The following is a 19616-nucleotide window of genomic DNA, read 5'->3' on the forward strand; positions in this document are numbered from 1 at the left end:
GGGGTGGGGGCGGAGAGGTCAGGAAGAAGATTGCAGGTTAGGAAGGCGGTGCTGAGTTCGAGGGATTTGACTGAGAGTCTTCCTAACCTGCAATCTTCTTCCTGACCTTTCCGCCCCCACCCCCACTCTGGCCTATCACCCTCACCTTAACCTCCTTCCACCTATCGCATTTCCAACCCCCCTCCCCCAAGTCCCTCCTCCCTACCTTTTATCTTAGCCTGCTGGGCACACTTTCCTCATTCCTGAAGAAGGGCTCATGCCCGAAATGTCGATTCTCCTGCTCCTTGGATGCTGCCTGACCTGCTGCGCTTTTCCAGCAACACATTATCAGCTCTGATCTCCAGCATCTGCAGTCCTCACTTTCTCCTCGAAGATCTTAACCTACTGCGAAACCTCTGTGAAAGCATTGCATCCCTTTCCAGTCCATCATTGCAAAGGCACATTCCAAAATTGGTGGGTGACAGTCTCGGTGAGAGCAGTGTTGTTGACACAGAGTTTGGGTGCACATGAAGGATCTAATGGAAAGACCCCTTTTCATCAACAGCCGTACCTTGATAATTATTAGTTCTGGCACTGTGGTATTCTGCCAACAGTTTGTTCAAAGAATATTTGACAGGCTCTACCAGCTCTTTTTGCTGGAGGGCCTCAAAGATATTACTGATGGACTTATTGATGGTGGTCAAAGATAGTATTCTGGATAAAAGTTTCCATGATATGGCACTGTCCAGTCTCTCTTTTTTTCCCAGAGAGTTCGTAAAAGATAGACTTCAAAAAGTCTAGGCTTGAATGGGTTTTAGGGCCAATTTGATTGTAGCTAACAGATATTGCCTCAGGAAAAATGCTATTAAGTTTTTCGAAGGAACACTTGTGCAGTGAAAGGGGAGTGGCCAGCTCTCCCAGCTCAGCTTTACTCTGGTTTGATTTGGTTTTTGGCAGTCTGGCTATTCACTGAAAGGCAGCCAGCCAAAGGAGCAGGTCCATGCTGACTCACTCTCGGATATCTCTTTTGTAAGACTGAGTTTGATTTTACCTTTTGTGCCAAGGGGTGTTTGTAGGGACTGTTGCAAGTATTTGGAACAGCATTAAGTTGGGATGATCTGTTGGGTTTTCGGATAGGTTACGTTATTTGGTATCCTGTTCTCTTTTCATTCAGTAATGTTATAAATAAGTTCTGTTTTGTTTAAAACTGGTTGACCAGCTACTTCCCTCCTGTAATATCCGCATTACACCTGCTTAAACAACAAGCAAAGTTAGAGTCTGGGCTACTTTCTTGAAATGTTTTGAGGGGGTCTAGCCTGGTCCATAAAAGGCTAATATGATGAATTCTTCTAATTTGGTTTCTGTGAATCTAAATCTCTCTTCCCTCTCCCCAGTATATCAATACATATACAGAAGGTTTTGTTACTATAACACCTGATAGGGTGAAAATGGAATCCCTGTTGATCAAACGTAGCCTCAAGAAAATCTTAAGAAATCTCAGGGAGGAGGAAAAAATAGTGACCTGAGCTGAAGTATTCTGTGACAATGTGTTCAGACTCATCCTTTACAGCATTGGGCACAGGTAGAACTTCAATTTGAAGTGACATTTGGTGTTATCAGAACTTGCCGTGCTTGCACGCAAAGGAGGCTGTCAGAATAAATACAAAGCTGGGAGCATATTCAACCCCTCTCTCTCTCGTTTTGCTCATGGTGTCCCTGCAGACATAATAACATCTTTGACAATCCAGATAAAAAGGCTGTAGGCCCAATCTGTGCCATGTACAGCAATACTGATAGCATCTCAGACCTGATGACAAGATTGTTACCAGTAATGGAAAGGGTGTCACTCCTGTGTTTCCAGTTTCTGTCTCATCTTGGCTATGTGTTCATTCTAAATTTCAGTTAATGCTCTGGACTTCAACCATTTCCTCAATACCCTTAGGTAATTTGCCTTGACAATGAAAGGAAGAAAGAATTGACCAGCCTCAGCTCAAGGGTAGTTATGGATGAGCAATAAATGCTGAGGCCCAGTCAGCAAAGCACACATCCCATGAATTAAGAAATAATTAGTTCTCCCATATTCTTCCTCAACTATTTTATTTACCTTTTGTGCTATCTTCAATGATCTGTGGGCATGTAATCCAAAATCCCTCTATTCCTGTATAAGGTTTAGGTCAGTAGGTCCTATAGTTTAAGTTCTGTTTTAATGTTGCCGTTTTAATGGGACCAATATGTACGCTTGAGCATCGGTATTTCTGATTCTTGAATTGATTTGCAGCAGTTAACCCGATGCAGGTGAGCCCCTTGCCACCATTTTGAAGTAACTTATCCAGATCACTGACCCTCTCCTGAGCTCTCAGTCATAGCAACAAAGTGGGGAACAGGAAGGTCAGTGAACTGGACAATTTATTTTGATTTACTACTTCTGTATAGACAGAAAGTAGATAATGTAGAGTATTTAAATTTGTAGTGCAGTGCTAGAATGACATTAAATCATTATAAAGTTTCAACAAAACATGACTACTGCTTTTACATTGGCCCTAATTGGATGATCTGATTCACTTAATATTTGATATAGGTATTGAGAAATGATACTATGTTAAGTGTGTCTTACCATTTATCGTCTACCTTCTGGCCTTGTTTGTCCTTCTCAGATGGATTGTTTTTAGAATTTTTGTGCACTGAATGATTTCACTGTCGTATGTGAACGAAGGGAGCACATTTAAGTTTAAGCAGAAAAATTGTTTTTTGTATGGTGGGTACGTGTTTGGTTTTCCATGCGCCAAAACATAGTTTTTAGTGGAGTTTGCAGTGAATGTATTTTTCTTTCATTATTCCCACTTGCATCTTCCTTCAAATAAAAAAGCTACAAAGGTTGTTTCTGGGTAATATGCTGCTTCATAACATGTGTTATCTGTTGTTAGGGCCACACTGCTGTTGGAAAACTACCAGCCGTGGCTGGGTTTGACAATTAGTTCAAAGGTGGATGCTTCTCTGTCTGAAGTAAGTTCTCCTTCATTCTTCACACACACATTGCATGTTTTATGTTTATTCGAATTTATTTGGACTAATTAGAGTCATAGAGATGTTACAACATGGAAACATACCCTTTGGTCCAACTCATCCATGCCGACCAGTTGTTCCAGCCTAATCTCATTCCATTTGCCTGCACTTGGCCTGTATCCCTCTAAATCCTTCCTATTCATGAACTCATCCAGATGCCTTTTAAATGTTGCATTTGTACCAGCCTCCACCACTTCCTGTGGCAGCTCATTCCATACACTCACCACCCTCTGCATGAAAACGTTGCTTAGTTCTTGTGTACATCTTTCCCCTCTCACCCTAAACCCATGCCCCCTCTTTCTGGACTCCCCCACCCCAGGACAAAGACTCTCTCTTTCCCTAATCCATGCCCCTTATGTTTTTATAAATCTCTAAAAGGTCACCCCTCAGCCTCTGACGCACCAGGAAAACAGCCCCAGCCTATTCCTATAGCTCAAATCCTCCGACCCTGGCAACATCCTTGTAAATTTTTTCTCAACCCTTTCATGTTTCACAACATCCTTCTGATAGGAAGGAGATCAGAATTGAATGCAATATTCCAAAAGTGGCCTAACCAGCGTTCTCTACAGCTGCAACATGACCTTCCAACGCCTATATTCAGTACTCTGGCCAATAAAGGGAAGCATACCAAACGTCGTCTTCACTAACCTCTCTACCTGCAACTCTACTTCTAAGGAGCTATGAACCTGCACTCCAAAGTCTCTTTGTTTAGCAACACTTATCATTAAGTGTTAAGATTTGCTTTCCCAAAATGCAGCACCCCACATTTATCTGAATTAAACTCCATCTGCCACTTCTCAGCCCATTGGTTCATCTGATCAAGATCCTTTATAATCTGAGATAACCTTTTTCGCTATCCACTACACCTCCAATTTTGGTGTAATCTGCAAGCTTACTAACTATACCTCTTATGCTCACATCCAAATCATTTTATATTAATGATGAAAAGTAGTGGACCCAGCACCAATCCTTGTCACACTCCACTGGTCACAGGCCTCCAGTCTGAAAAACAACCCTCCACCAGCACCTTCTGTCTTCTACCGTTGAGCCAGTTCTGTATCCAAATGTCTAGTTCTTCCCTGTATTCCATGAAATCTAACCTTGCTAACCAGTCTATCATGAGGAACCTTGTTGAACGTCTGACTAAAATCCAGATAGGACGCATCCACTGCTCTGCCCTCATCAATCCTCTTTGTTACTTCTTCAAAAAACTCAATCAAGTTTGTGAGACATGATTTCCCACGCACAAAGCCATGTTGACTATCCCTAATCAGTCCTTGCCTTTCCAAATACATGTACATCCTGTCCCTCAGGATTCCCTCCAACAGCTTGCCCATCACCAGCATCAGGCTCACTGGTCTGTAGTTCCCTGGCTTGTCCTTACCACCTTTCTTAAACAGTTCATCACTTTTCCTATATATCCCTTTGTCTCTTTCCTCCTTCAGAACGCCCTGCAGCTGTTCAGTGATATTGCTGACTTTGGTACTGGGAAAACAGTATATCATTCTGGAGTCTCTTTTGCAATCACCAAAATCTGGTCCCTTACAATTGAATTCCATACCACTCTTGCCCTCCGTATAGGTTTTTCTTTCCCTGTTTTGCAGCAGATGCCACATAGTTGGCTGTTATTGCTTTCCCCTGTACAGTTATCTCCCCGAGCAGTATCAAAAATTTGTTTGAAAGCGGGATGGCCACAGGGGCTCCTGCTCTAACTGCCTTCCACTAATCTGCCTGATGCTCACCTATGCCCTTTCTACCTGTTCAGTCTGCACCTAAGGCCTGACCACCTCACTGAATGTGTTATCCATGACTTGTTAAGCATCATGAATGTTCTGCAGTGAATTCGCCTGTAGCTGCAGCTCCGAAATGTGGTTCAACTGGACATCCTGCACATGTATTCACCAGGGACATCTGACGTTCCTGTGATTTTCCATGCACCACAGGGGGAGCATATGATGGTGTGAGCTCTGCTGCTGTAACTTCTTTTAAGCCCCTGAATAACATTCTTTTCCTAAAAAATAGCTCATGTAAGAATACTGTTAACTTGCCTTACTCTATCTGTACTTCCCTTGCACTATTTCACTTATGTTGCTTTACTGTATTGATCCTGATTTTGACTTATTCCTGTTGACTCTCACTTCATCCCTTCTTCCTTAATATTTCCATGAAAAAGGGTTTCTGTGTGAAATATGTGCACGTACGTCAAGCAATTCTAAATATGCTTGAGCAAAATCATGTTTTGTATTAAATGTAAAATTTTGCCTTCTGTAGATACTGGAGCTGGTGATTGAAAACTTTGTGCACCCTTGGTACAGGTAGGATATAATTCATTTGATTGGAATTTTATGAAATAAAATATTTTAAAGGCATTAATTTTGATAAAAATGTTTTCTGCTCCTGAAGCATATTATGTAAATTTAAATGTGCTACTTATTGATTCAAAGCTTTTTTTTATTCATCCGTGGTGTCACTGACTGGCCAACATTAAATGCCCACCCCCATTAATTGCCTATGAGAACATCGGACATAGAACAATACTGCGCAGTACAGGCCCTCCAGCCCTCAATGTCATACCAATCTGAAGCCCATCTAACCTACACTATTCCATGTATGTCCATATGCTCGTTCAATGACAACTTAAATGTACTTAAATCTATTACCGTTGCAGGCAAAGCATTCCATACCCTTACTACTGTCTGAGTAAAGAAACTACCTCTGACATCTGTCCTTATCTATCCCCCTCAATGTAAAGCTATGCCCCCTTGTGCTCGCCGTCACCATACTTGGAAAAAGGCTCTCCCTGTCCACCCTATGTAACCCTCTGATTATCTTCTATGTCTCTATTAAGTCACCTCTCAACCTTCTTATCTCCAACGAAAACAGCCTCTTCATAAGACCTTCCCTCCATACCAGGCAATATCCTAGTAAATCTCCTCTGCACCCTTTCCAAAGCTTACACATCCTTCTTATAATGCGGTGACCAGAACTGTACACAATACTCCAAGTGCGGCCGCACCAGAGTTTTGTACAGCTGCAGCATAACCTCATGGTTCTGGAACTTGATCCCTCTAATAATAAAAGCTAAAACACTTTATGCCTTCTTTACAACCCTGTCAACATGGGTGGCAACTTTCAAGGATCTGTGTACATGGACACCGAGATCTCTCTGCTCACCTACACTACCAAGAATCTTACCATTAGCCCAGTACTTTGCATTCCGGTTACTCTGACCAAAGTGAATCACCTCACACTTGTCTGCATTAAACTCCATTTGCCACCTCTCATCCCAGCTCTGCGGCTTATCTATGTCTCTGTAACATACAACATCCTTTGTCACTATCCACAAATCCACCGACCATAGTGTCGTCTGCAAATTTACTAACCCACCTTTCTACGCCTTCATCCAGGTCGTTTATAAAAATGACAAACAGCAGTGGACCCCCATCAACCCTTGCAGTACACCACTAGTAACTGGACTCCAGGATGAACACTTTCCATCAACCACCACTCTGTCTTCTTTCAGGAAGCCAATTACTGATCCAAACTGCTACATCTCCCACAATCCCATTCCTCCGCATTTTGTACAATGGTGGTGGTTAGGTGCCTTCTTGAACTGCTGTAGACGATGTGCTATAGGTAGACCCACAATGGCAGTAGGGAGGAAATTCCAGGATTTTGACCCAATGACAGTCAAAGAACAATGAGGTATTTCCATGTTAGCCTGGTGAGTAACTGCGAGGGGAAATTGCAGGTGGTGGTGTTTCTGCTGTCCTTGTCCTTGGAGGTGGAAGTGGTTGTAGGTTTGGAACTTACTGTCTGATAATCCTTGGTGAATTTTTGCACTGCGTATTGTAGATAGTATATGTTGCTGCTATTGACCATTGATGTTGGAGGGACGAGTGGATATGGTGCCAATCAAGTAAGTTGATCTTTCCTGGATGTTGTCAAGCTTCTTGAGTGTTGTTGCAGCTGCACTTATTCCGCCAACTGAGGAGTATTCCATCACATTCCTGACTTGTGCCTTGTAGGTGGTGGACAGTCTTTTGGAGAGTCAGGAATTACTTATTGCAGTATTCCTAGCCTCTGAACTGCTCTTGTAGCCACTGTATTTACATAGTGAGTCCAGTTGAGTTTCTTGTCAGTGGTAACTCCCAGGATATTAATAGTGGGAGATTCAGACCACCGTTGAATGCTATGGGCAATGGTTATGACTGGAGTTGGTCATAGCCAAGCATTTGTGTTGTCCAAATGTCAGTCTTATGTCTGTGGTCAGCAAAGTTTTGGAAAGAATTCTGAGGGATAGGATTTATGACTATTTGGCAAAGCATAGTGTGATTAAAGGCAGTCAGCATGGCTTTGTGAGGAGCAGTTCATGCCTCACAAATCTTATTGAGTTCTTTGAGGAGGTATCAAGACAGGTCGACGACGGTCGAGCAGTGGATGTGGTGTATGTGGACTTCAGGAAGGCATTTGTTAAGGTTCCCCATGGTAGGCTTGCTCATAAAGTCAGGAAGTATGGCGTTAAAGGGAGATTTGGCTATCTGGATTCAGAATTGGCTGGCTGACAGAAGGCAGAGAGTGGTTGTGGATGGAAAGTATTTTGCCTGGAGGTCAGTGTTGAGTGGGGTCCCGCAGGGCTCTGTTCTTGGGCCTCTGCTCTTTGTAGCTTTTATAAATGGAGGAGGAGGTTGAGGGGTGGGTTAATAAATTTGTGGGTTGTGGGTGTCATCGATAGTATAGACGGCTACTGCAGGCTGCAATGCGACATAAACAGGATGCAGAGCTGGGCTGAGAAATGGCTGATGGAGTTCAACCTGGATAAATGCGAAGTGATGCATTTTGGAAGGTCGAACTCGAATGCTGAATATTGGATTAAAGACAGGATTCTTGGCAGTGTGGAGGAACAGAGGGAACTGGGTGTGCAAGTACATAGATCCCTCAAAGTTGCCACCCAAGTGGATAGGGTTGTTAAGTAAGCATATGTGGTGTTTTGGCTTTCATTAATAGGGGGATTGAGTTTAAGAGCTGTGAAGCTTTGCTACAGCTCTACAAGTCCCTGGTGAGACCACACTTGGAATAGTGTGTCCAGTTCTGGACGCCCTACTTTCTGAAAGATACAGAGGCTTTGGAGAGGGTGCAAAGAAGGTTTACCAGGATACTGCCTGAACTGGAGGGCTTGCCTTATGAAGAAAGATTGAATAAACTCGGACTTTTCTCTCTGGAGAGAAGGAGGAAGAGAGGAGACCTGATCGAGGTGTACAAAATAATGAGTGGAATAGATAGTTAATAGCCAGAGACTTTTTCCCCAGGGCAGGATTGACTGGTATGAGGAGTCAGTTTGAAGATATTAAGAGGAACGTATAAAGGAGACACCAGAGGTTGGTTCTTTATGCAGAGAGTTGTGAATGCATGGAATGCGTTGCCAGATGTGGCAGTGGAAGCAGAGTCATTGGGGACATTTAAGTGACTGCTGGGCATACACACGGATAGCAGTGAGTTGAGGGGTGGATAGGTTAAGTTATTATATTTTACATTAGGATTAAATCTTGGCACAACATCGTGGGCCAAAGGGCCTGGTCTGTGCTGTACTTTTCGATGTTATATTTTCTATGTTCCTTGCAGATTTTCAGCCTAAGCCTGGGTATTGTCCAGATTTTGTTTTATTTGAACATGGATTGCTTCAGTATCCGAGGAGCTGCGAATGGTGCTTGTATTGTCCTCAAGATAGATTCATTATTGCCCTGACGTACTTTATAATTTTACTATTTAACACATCATGAATTATGTTTCATAATTTATATCGTGATTTTACTTTATGGATTCTTCTAGTCAGTTTATCGGCAATGCAGATTTTAAAAAAATGTTTGTGAGCATGGATATTTGAAAGATTGCATAGGTGATAATTCAGCGATGGGAACAGTGGTTCAGGACTTTGAAAGTAGTGGCTGAATCAATGAATGTGCAAACCATTGGCTGTGAGAATTCTACTGTAACTGTTGGTTGCACCAGAGATCTGCAGGAGTTTAGGGTAAAATGCCTAACAATGATCCAGACACATCTTTGCTGAGTCTGCAAAGCAAAGGGGAATGCACTGTAGGAAACAGTTACTTTTTGTTTCTTAGTAATTGACCTAACCATGGATGGAAAGCTTGCTCATGAAGGAACCAAGAGTGCAGCTATCAGTTTGTCTATGCACAGTGAATCATGACAGCCATTTGGCGGTTTGCTGCTGTGCACGGTGTAGTTGATTTACTGGGACAGAATGTAAATCCAATTTTTACTTCAAAATTACAATGACATCCATTGATTTGAATGTCTGTGGATCCCAGTGTTTAGCTTAAAATTTCCAATTTTATTCAAACTTTGTTTTAAGAGCCCTCTTTATGGTTTTGCAGGGACTTGACTGATGATGAAGCCTTTATTGATGAACTAAGAGTAACTTTGCACTTCTTTGCTGCTGTTCTAGTCCGCCGAGCACAGAAGGTGAGAAAGAATCAAAATCTCTAGTACCAAGCTGCAAATGGACATCTATGTATATGAGGCTTGAAACTATTTCTCTATTGACTGCCACAGTTGGATCTCTCCAAAGTACACACTGCAGTAAAATTAAATAAAAACCGTATTAGTAGATGTGATGTTCCAAAGGGACATTCTAAAAGGATGCATAAGATTTGATTTTGTTTTTGCACTGCTTTGTGAAACAAAGTGCTGAAGTGTGATATGGAACTTGGATCACATTGCAAAGAGTATGTTTTGTTTTAAAACTATGACTGTATTGAACTCTGCATATAATCGCTAAATTACATTAAGCTCTAAGGTACTGACTAACATGCTAAAACTGCACTGAATGTAATATTGTTCATGTTTTTGTCGGTCTGCATAGCTGTGATGGAACTTTTGTGTCGGCCAAATATAGAAGTATTGTCTCAATTTTGATTTCATAGAATCATAGAACCCCCTCCAGTGTGAAACAGGCTATTCAGCCCATGGCGTCCACACCGAGCCTCTGAAGAGCAATCCATCCAGACTCATCCCCCAGCCCTAACCCTGTAACCCTGCATTTCACATGGCTAATTCACCTAATCTGCACATTCCTGTACACTATGGGCAATTTAGCATGGCCAATCCGCCTAACCTACACATCTTTGAACTGTGGGAGGGAACTGGAGCACCTGAAGGAAACCCATGCGACATGGAGACAATGTGCAAACTCCACGCAGTCACCCAAGGCTAGAATTGAACCCAGTCTGTGGCGCTGTGAGACAGCAGTACTAACCACTGAGCCACCATGCCGATTGAATGAACTACTGTGTGCTGTGATGCCTTCAGTTGGGTCACAATGAGCCTCAGCACATCAAGGAAAGTGAAGTCCGAGAAAATCAGTTCTTTATGCTTAATCCCTCTCCAGTCCACATCTCTTTCTCTGCTGTATTCGGACAAGAGGCCATAAGCAAGCAAAGTGAAAAATCAGTAGAAATCTTGTTTGTAAAGGTTTATTTCAAGAAATTATATTGCAGGAGTCTGAAAAGCTTTCTGGGAAACAAGGAAAAGGACCTAAGGGAATAATAACCCCTGGTCTGAAAGCTAATGGCAAAACTTTGTAGATGAATTGAAGTTAAATCTTTGATATGACCTTCAGATGATTAGTTGCACCCATTTTACCAGCTTGACCTTTACTGTCAGTTTGAACTTGTTCTGTATGAAGCTATAAGGCTGGTCTTTCATACCAAGTAAGCAGACGCCCAGTGCCCTAATTTTCATTATGTTAATTCATTTCACTCTGAGGATTACTGGAAGCTATAGGCAGGATAGAGCATTGAAAATAGTTTTGTGTCACTAAATTGCTGAGGACTGTATGGGTGGCAGTCGACTGTTTGTGACTGTCTTACAGCTAATGACTTGGACCTTTCGATCTGCCATTGAAAAAGTGACTACCTCCTCTTGTCTGCTGAACCAGGTCAATGTGCACAGAAATGACAAAACATCTGTAGTACACTGTATAGAATTATTGTGTAGACCAAAGTCATTGCCTTCAGTCGCTGTCACAAACTTTCTTCCTTAATCATCAGTCCTTTCCCTATTAGTTATCTGAGCCTGAACCAAGTTTCAGATTGTCTATCATGTTTGACCCTGAGATGAAGTTCTGACATAAGTTGCACCATTCCACATCTGCAACATTGCCCAACATCTCCATTACCCTGGCACATCTGCATTTACTACCTTTAGACTATTTTAATCCTCTCCTGCCCAGCATCCCACATTCTACCTTCTGCACACTTGGTCATCCAGATCTCTGCCCTTGTCCTAACTTGTGCCAAGCCTCATTCACCTGTGATCACTTACCTAAGCCACTTTGTTAAATTTTTATTTTTAGTTAAAGTTCCTCTATGGCCTCATCCCTCCCTAAAACTGTGATCATCTTTAGTAAGATTTAAAGTACCTGCGCTTCTCCAAATCTGGTATCTTAGAGTCAAAGCGATCTATAGCACAAAAACTGGTCCTTCGGCCTATTGGGCTTGAGCTCATCAAAACAATCAAGTAACAATCATAGTTCTATGCTAAGCACTTAGTCCACGCTTTGTATGCCTTGACCTCACAAGTGTACATCTGAATACTTAAATGTAATGGTTTCTGCCTTTTACTGCCCTTCTAGGCAGCATGTTCCAGAAATTTCTAATTTAAGTTGTTATATGATTGATTACCATTATTTTAGTTGCCAAGCCTTCAGCTCTACAAACTCTTTGCAAAAACTTCCTTGTGCCTCTTCTTTTCTGTTCTCATTTTAAGATATTCCACTTTTTCTTTGACCCAAGTGTTTGGCTATCTGCTGTATTGCTCCTTCATGTGCTCAGTGTCAAAACTCTTTAGTTGTGTTCTTGAGAACCATTTTGGAGATGTTTTACTCCGTTAAAGACACAATTTAAATGCAGTTTATCTTCTCTGTTTTCATAATTTCCAATGGATTTGGAATTAGAATAGTTGTTGTTTTTTAACAGACATTGATGTGATAGGTTGAAGGTCTTATCTCTGTGCTGTTGATCTGTGACCTGCAGACCCCTCCCCATAATAGTACCCTCTTGTGCCTGTAGATCACTTTTTCTGCATAAATGTGCTTTCACTGTACCCGCAGACATTTAGTTCCACATTAGTACCCTCTTGTCTTTGTGAGTGCCCAGATCCATGTCAAAGCTCCTCACCTGTATCTACAGACTCCTTCACTTCTCACTCTAATTGTACTTTCTGATGCTAGATTTGTGGAATTTCTTTTACATTAATGCTCTGTCTCACTTCTGCATTATACTTTTCCTGACTATTCCTGCAGGCACCTGTCCCATGCCAAATGTTTTGCTATACATGAAGCCCATTGCCTCCATTAAGGCTCATCAACGTTTGTCAGTGCTGGCTTTACCTGCATGATGCTTCCACTGTGCCAATAGATTCCAATCTTTCTGTTATTTTCCTCCTCTCTGTTAATAGTCTCATTAAACCACTGGCTGTGTAGCAATTCAGAAGCAAAATTCCACAGTTACTGCAAATCATAAATTATTAAAAAAAGTGCTGGAAACACGCAATAGATCAGACTGCATCTGCAAATCGAAAATTCTTAACATTTCACCTTAATGTCCTTTTTTAGCATTTTGTTTGTTTTCAATATATCTCTATATTAATGTTTTTTCCTGTCTCTGTGGAACATTTCAAAAATGAGCTAAGAAAAAGCCAGGGTGCTATAGACCACTGTTGCTTCATATGAAATTCACTTTAAATCTGTGCTCCTCATTGTTTATTCTTTTGATTGTGAACAACATCTCTCTGTCAGCCCACTTGTGATTTTGAAAGTTCCTTTCAAATCTCCCCTCAGCCACCTTCTCTATAAGGAGAGCAGTCCCACTTACTCAATTTATTCTCATAACTGAAATTTCTCATTCTTGGAGCCATTCTTGTAAATTGTTTTGTGCGAGATAAGCGGCTGTCCGGCCCCATCTCCGGCACTTTTATTTCCCTTCCCAGGAACAAAGACACGGAGGAGTCTGTCCAAGACTTTTCATTCAACTTTGCATTTCCTTATATGGATGATGTTGTACAACTGTGGTTAAGGGCGGTCTCTCAACTATCGAGGAAAGCTGTTACAATTGTTTCATTCATAAAAACATGGGGGAGGTCCAGCAAGAGTTTCGAGTGTCTGCTTGTGTTTACTATAAGGTAGAAAAGACTAAAATGCAGCTAACCGTTTAAAAATTACACTACCCCCTACAAATCCCCCGTGTCTTTTCTTACGGCCTGTAATTTTTAAACCGTAAGTTTCTTCAGGGCGTTTAATAACTCCCGAGTTTGTTCAGCAAACTGCCCGTCTCTAATACTACCCCCGCTCAAGAGGGATTCACGTTGTTCCATCTCGAGATTCATTCGTTCAACCTGCCCATAGGGAACATCCCTCTTAGTAAGGGCGGTTTCGATCAGTCGTTGAGTTAATCCCCGGACGCAGGGAATAACGCAACACCCAAGGGCAGTGAGTACCCCTGCCGCCACTATACATGAGACAAGAAAGGGAACGACCACCCCCGTCCATTTACCGAACCAAGCTTCCAACCAGTCCGTGTGGCCAGAGTCGATGCCCGAGTTTTCGGCCAGTTGGTCCGCCAATGTGGTGAGTCCATCCAGGGAGCGGGTGATGGACCCATCAGGGGCTGTGTTGTTGGGGATGAAAGTGCAGCACTGAGTGCCTATCATGACACAAACACCCCCCTTCTCTGCCAACATCATGTCTAAGGCCAACCTATTTTCCCACGCCATCCTACTGGTGGCGTCCAGTTGTTCTGCTATTCCTTTCACTGCATCCCGGGTATAATTAATGAACCTCTGCTGATTGTAGTAAATATAATTAATCCAATCCACGTTCTTATTGATGGTCACCCACCAGAACAGTGACGACTCAAAACCCGCCGCTATCTGGTTCCTAGCCTTGTATTTGTCAGGAACACCCCTGGGGACCCCTATGGATCTAAATATATGTTATCATCGAAAGAGGTCTCCAAAGCTCTCTGTTTTTCCACTGGAACGGGGTTGCTCTTGTTTTTCGAATGCCAGGGTGAATGGGATGGCCAATTGAACGATTGCACAAGTGCCCGTCCATTTTTGGGGCAGGGTCGGTCGCAGAACCCTCCCACCACAGTACCACCAGAGGTCTGCCCTAGGCACATGAATGTGGGAGTAATTCCCGCCCCCGGTAGTTTCATTGACCAGCCGAATTGATCCGCTGCACTTGTCAAATGTTCCCACATCGTTGTCCCACTGTAGTCCCGTCCGAGAGCCGCAGGCCTGGTGCGTACCCGTTACCCCTGAGAATGATGGCGGGCGGGGCGCCCCCTCAAACCTGACGGGGGGAAACTTCAAACTCAAGGGTCGACAAGTGGAGTCGTTCCAGGCCTCTCGGTCCTGGTACAGTCTTATCATGCAGTCCAAGGCTCGTGGGTGTTTCTCCCATCCCAGCGGGAATGGGACCACCTGAGGGTTAGGGCGGGCACTCGTGCATGCGTAGCAATCACTCTTTTTCATGCTCCTCACAGTATATTTGACCCATTCCATCCAGGCATTCGCCTCCCCGTATCCCTTCTATTTCAAAGGTCTTTTCCAAATCCGTCACCTCAATTATTCTAATCTTTTCCTGCTCATCGGTGGCCGATGAGCCCCCAGACTCAGCTTCAATGACCGTGATATACGTGCAGCACAGCTGCAACCCCTCCTGTCCTGCCTGGCCCCCAACCCTAATACCCAGTATTGTTCCATTAAGGCTCGCCCCGTTGTTTCCCAAGTTCTTTATGGTCAGAGCGGATTGCACTGATTCTGCCCACAATCCTGTCCAGGGGTGATGGGATCACGGACAACTGACACCATAGCCTGGACCCCGGGGGCTGGAGGCCTATTTATGCCTTCCCTACCATGCAATTGTAATACTAACATCTGACCCTGGAATCCCCTTTCTCTCTCTAGGTTCCGCTTAGTTTGATACAGTTCACCTTTAGTCCTACAGGGCACCAACCCACATAGGTCTAAGCTAAATGTCTGTGTTGGCTTGTTGGCAAGCACGGAGATGGAGAACCACTGACGGTCCTCTGCTTGTTTTTTCCGGAGGCCAAATTGGGTAACACGCACACTATGACCCAGCCAAGGATAATGGCATAGCAAGTTAACAATATGATTGACCGCATTTTGTCGCGACACCTGTAGCCAGAGGGCACAGTTCCTTTAGACTCGCCAAAGTCCGATTAGTTTGTTCTCAGGGTCTCTGTTCCATAGATGCCTTTGTCAGAGAGGTTCGTTCGTCCTCCGTCGGTTGTGGCACTGGTCCCTTGACTCGAGTGTAGTGTGTCCAGCCCTTTTCGGTAGTCAAAAGTACCAGGAAGGGACTGTCCCAAGTTGGTTCGAGGGTACGTTGCTTCCAGCTTTTAATCAGGACCCACTGACCCGGCTTGACGGTGTGCACCGCAAACTCGAGGGGCGGCGTCTGTGCCAAAAGTCCCTGTTGGCGTAAACGAAATAGAGCAGACCCCAGAGCCACCACATATTTTTGCACAAACATATCCCGAGACTCGAATAAGGGAGGTTCTCCCTTCGGCCCATGGAACGGGAGGCCAAACAGCATTTCGAAAGGGGAGACGCCCAAATCCCGCCTTGGCTGGGTGCGAATTTGCAACAGGGCGAGGGGTAGGCATTTGGTAACTCTCTTCAGCCCCTGCCTCCCTTCCCAAGAGATGGGGTATTGGTGCACTCTGACGTCGGGGCTCTGGGGCTTTAATTTTACCTCCACAGGTCGAACTGCGAGCCCCCCTCCGGTTCCCTTTGGCGACCCAAACCCTAGGGTCTATCTCTGTCAATCGGGACTCACTAAGGTATGACATGGTAATGGCTAATTCTTCCTCTTCTCCCACTTCTATTCGTAATCCGAAACGGACTATCAAATCCCGTCCCAACAACCCATAGGGAAGGTGCGGGAGGTGAAGGAGTTCCACTTAGAGCTCCTCCTCCTCCAGCCGCAAGGGCTGTGGTTCAAATATTCTTGCACTGAAAAGCTGGCGGCCATCGGGTAAGGTCCACTTCCCTTCCCTATCCTTTGTACCCCCCAGAGACGCAAGGAGAGTTTCTTCTTTTTCAGTAAACGTGGGCACTTCGGTAATTTCGGATATCTGGGGAATCCTTACCAGGCAGTTTATTACTTCCTTCCCCCTCCCGGCCAATTTTGCCTGTTCATCTGCCAATTGGTTCCCCAGGGTCTCTATTTTATCGTCTTTCTGGTGCCCTTTCACATGTACTACAGCAATCTCTTGTGGCAGCAACAAATCCTCCAAGATCATGGCTACTAGTTCCTCGTGCACCAACTTCTTTCCTCTGCTATTTATCATTCCCCTTTCCTTCCAGATCTTCCCAAAGGTGTGTACTACCCCAAAGGCATACTTAGAGTCAGTGTATATTGTCCCGGCTATTCCCTTTAAATTCCTCAAAGCCCGGTGCAAGGCGTACAATTCGCACGTTTGTGCGGGCCAGGCATTCGGTAGCCGTCCACTTTCCACTAATTCCCAACCAGTCTCACTAATGACTGCATAACCGTTGTGTCTTTTCCCATCTATCACTCGAGAGGACCCGTCAATGTACCACCGCCTTCCTGCATGTAAGGGGGTGTCCCTCAGATCTTCCCTCACTTTACTCTGGTACTCTATTATGTCTGAACAGCAGTGTTCCAGTTCCTCCTCCCCTTCCCCTTTCCAAAGGAAGTCCGCCGGGTTCTGGCAGCCCCCGACTTCTATTCGGAGGTCCTCTCGGTCTAACAGTATGGCTTCATATTTCAGAATTCTCGAATCAGTCAGCCACCTTCCAGCCTTCTGATTCAGGATAGTTCTAACCTGGTGGGGAGTAGTGACTGTCAAGGGGGCCCCGAAAGTCAACTTCCTGCTTTCCTCTACCAGCTTTGCCGTGGCTGCCACCGCTTGGACACACTCCGGCCACCCTCGGGAGACTTGTTCCAGAATTCTTGACAGGAAAGCCACGGGCTTCCTTTTTCCCCCCCAATCCTGGGTCAATACTCCAAGAGCGGTTCCCTTCCTGGAGTTTACAAAGAGACGAAATGTCTTACTAAAATCCGGCAAGCTTAAAACAGGTGCGGTCATCAATTTTTCTTTTAGTATTCCAATTACCTTTTTCTCCTCCTCCTCCCATTTTATTCTGTTGGGTGCCTCCTCAATGAGTTTTAGGTCCAAGTCTTTAGTAAGGGGGGCATAGTCGTCTATCCATAACCGACAATAGGCTAAGAGTCCCAAGAACTTCCGCAACTCCCTCTTGGTTGTTGGGAGGCCTAGTTCGATTATTGCCCGCACTCTTTCCGGACTTATTCGTTTCTGTTCCTGACTTATCAAGTGTCCCAGGTACTTAACCTCTTTCTCGACATATTGGAGCTTCTTCTGACTCACTCTTAACCCCTTCTCAGCTAGGTAATTTAAGAGGGCATTAGTCCCAAGTAGGACGTCCTCCTCCGTGGGTCCGGATAAAAGGAGATCGTCCACGTATTGTTTAAGCTTAAGGGCCGGGGACAAGGTTAGTCCTTCCAATAATTGTTCCAGAATCTGCCCGAACAGAGTCGGGGACTCAGTGAATCCTTGGGGGAGCACGGTCCACCTGTACTGCTGTTTTCTGCCAGTATCAGGATCCTCCCATTCGAAAGCAAAAAGATCCCTACTGTCCTTGTCCAGGGGACACGCCCAGAAGGCATCCTTTAAGTCTATAACACTAAACCAGCCGTGGTCCGGGGGTATTCGCCCCAGAATAGTGTATGGGTTCGGTACCACAGGGTGCCGTACTTGGACAATTTTATTTATTTCCCTTAGGTCTTGGACCATTCGGTAGCTCCCGTCCGACTTCCGGACTGGCAGGATGGGGGAATTGTATCGTGACATACAGGGCTCTAACAATCCATCTTTTACTGGGTCTTCCATAACTGTCTTCAGGCCCTGCCTCCCTTCCCAAGAGATGGGGTATTGGCGCACTCTGACGTCGGGGCTCTGGGGCTTTAATTTTACCTCCACAGGTCGAATTGCGAGTCCCCCCGGTTCCCTTTGGCGACCCAAACCCTAGGGTCTATCTCTGTCAATCGGGACTCACTAAGGTATGACATGGTAATGGCTAATTCTTCCTCTTCCACTTCTATTCGTAATCCGAAACGGACTATCAAATCCCGTCCCAACAACCCATAGGGAAGATGGGGGAGGTGAAGGAGTTCCACCTGGAGCTCCTTCTCCTCCAGCCGCAAGGGTTGTGGTTCGAATATTTTCGCACTAAAAACCCCACCCTTAACTCCTGAAATGTTTAATGTTTTAGCTTGGAAGCCAACCCCCCTAGGATGGAGGGGAATTGGGGACCTGCCGGCGCCTGTGTCAACTAAGAAGGTAACATCTTGTCTAAATGGGCCCACCCGTAAATTTACCAGGGGTTCTTGGTAGGCCCGTGTTCCGATCCTCCCCTGACTTCCCTAATCCATTTGTTCACGCTCCATTTCAGACATCCCATCCCTTTTAAACTCGGGACAATCCCTTTTGAAGTGTCCCAGTTTCCCGCAATGGTAACATCCGGCCATCGGAGGCCGCTCAATTCCATAAGATCCTCCTCTCTCACTTCTGCCCCGTCTCGCTTCTCTCCCCCTCCAACTTTTCTTCGACATTCCTCTTTCCACCCCATAACCTCCCTCCCCCATTCCGGTGGACTTACAAGCATCCCGTACGGCTGCCACCATCATTTTTGTCTTATGTTTCACCCTTATTACATCCCTCTGAACGTACACCTTCTGTGCTTCCCGTAATAATTCTGCAACATCCTTTTCAGCCCAATCCTCCACTTTCTGTAATTTCTTCTGAATGTCAGGCCTTGACTTAGTCACAAAGTGCACCTTAAGCATGCCCTTGCCTATTTCCCCATCGGGGTCTAAACCTGAATACTTTCGCATGGACTCCCGCAAACGGTCTAAAAACTCACTCGGGGATTCATCCTTTTTCTGTCCAACTTCGAATGCTTTCGCTAAATTCCGCTGTTTGGGCACGCAGGTTTGGATCCCCCTGATTATAAGGCTTCTGAGATCTGTCATATTGGCCCGTCCCCCCGCGTCGTTATGATCCCACCGTGGGTCCTCTAAGGGGTATTTCTGCTCTCCACGCTGAGGGCCGTCCTGATGCTCCCTATCCCAAATGGCCATTGCACTATTCCGGATCATAACAATTTCATCGTAATTAAATAGTATTCTCATCATGGCCTGCAATTAGGCTCTTGTGTATATACTGGGCCCCAGAAATTGATCCAGTTGTATTCCCACACTGATGGCGTCGTCCAGTAGACGGGGTAGTTCATTACGGAGTTGCCGGATATCCCCAGAATTTAAAGGTTGTACTACGAACCCAGTCCGTTCGTTCCCAAACGGCACCTCTCGTAAGGGGTTCAGCTGTTCAATATTGTCACTCCTACCAGCTCTCAATTCCTCTTCTCGACCTTTCCGCATCTCGAGTCGGACTGATTTCCTAGTGCCTGGGGTGGGTCCTGCG

The 19616-nt window shown here is 44.7% G+C and overlaps 1 protein-coding gene across 6 annotated transcripts in view; it reads left to right on the forward strand.

The window, feature by feature from the left end:
• The window catches only part of snx14 (sorting nexin 14), a 230521-nt gene that overhangs the window by 24819 nt on the left and 186086 nt on the right, over nucleotides 1–19616 (forward strand). For all 6 annotated transcript variants that reach the window (XM_043696231.1, XM_043696228.1, XM_043696230.1 and 3 more), the window contains exons 4-6: nucleotides 2904–2982; nucleotides 5314–5357; nucleotides 9438–9525. In XM_043696231.1, the coding sequence (XP_043552166.1) occupies nucleotides 2904–2982; nucleotides 5314–5357; nucleotides 9438–9525 (211 nt within the window). The remainder of the gene's footprint in view (nucleotides 1–2903; nucleotides 2983–5313; nucleotides 5358–9437; nucleotides 9526–19616) is intronic.

Source organism: Chiloscyllium plagiosum, chromosome 9 (assembly GCF_004010195.1).
Source record: "Chiloscyllium plagiosum isolate BGI_BamShark_2017 chromosome 9, ASM401019v2, whole genome shotgun sequence".
Taxonomy (NCBI): domain Eukaryota; kingdom Metazoa; phylum Chordata; class Chondrichthyes; order Orectolobiformes; family Hemiscylliidae; genus Chiloscyllium; species Chiloscyllium plagiosum.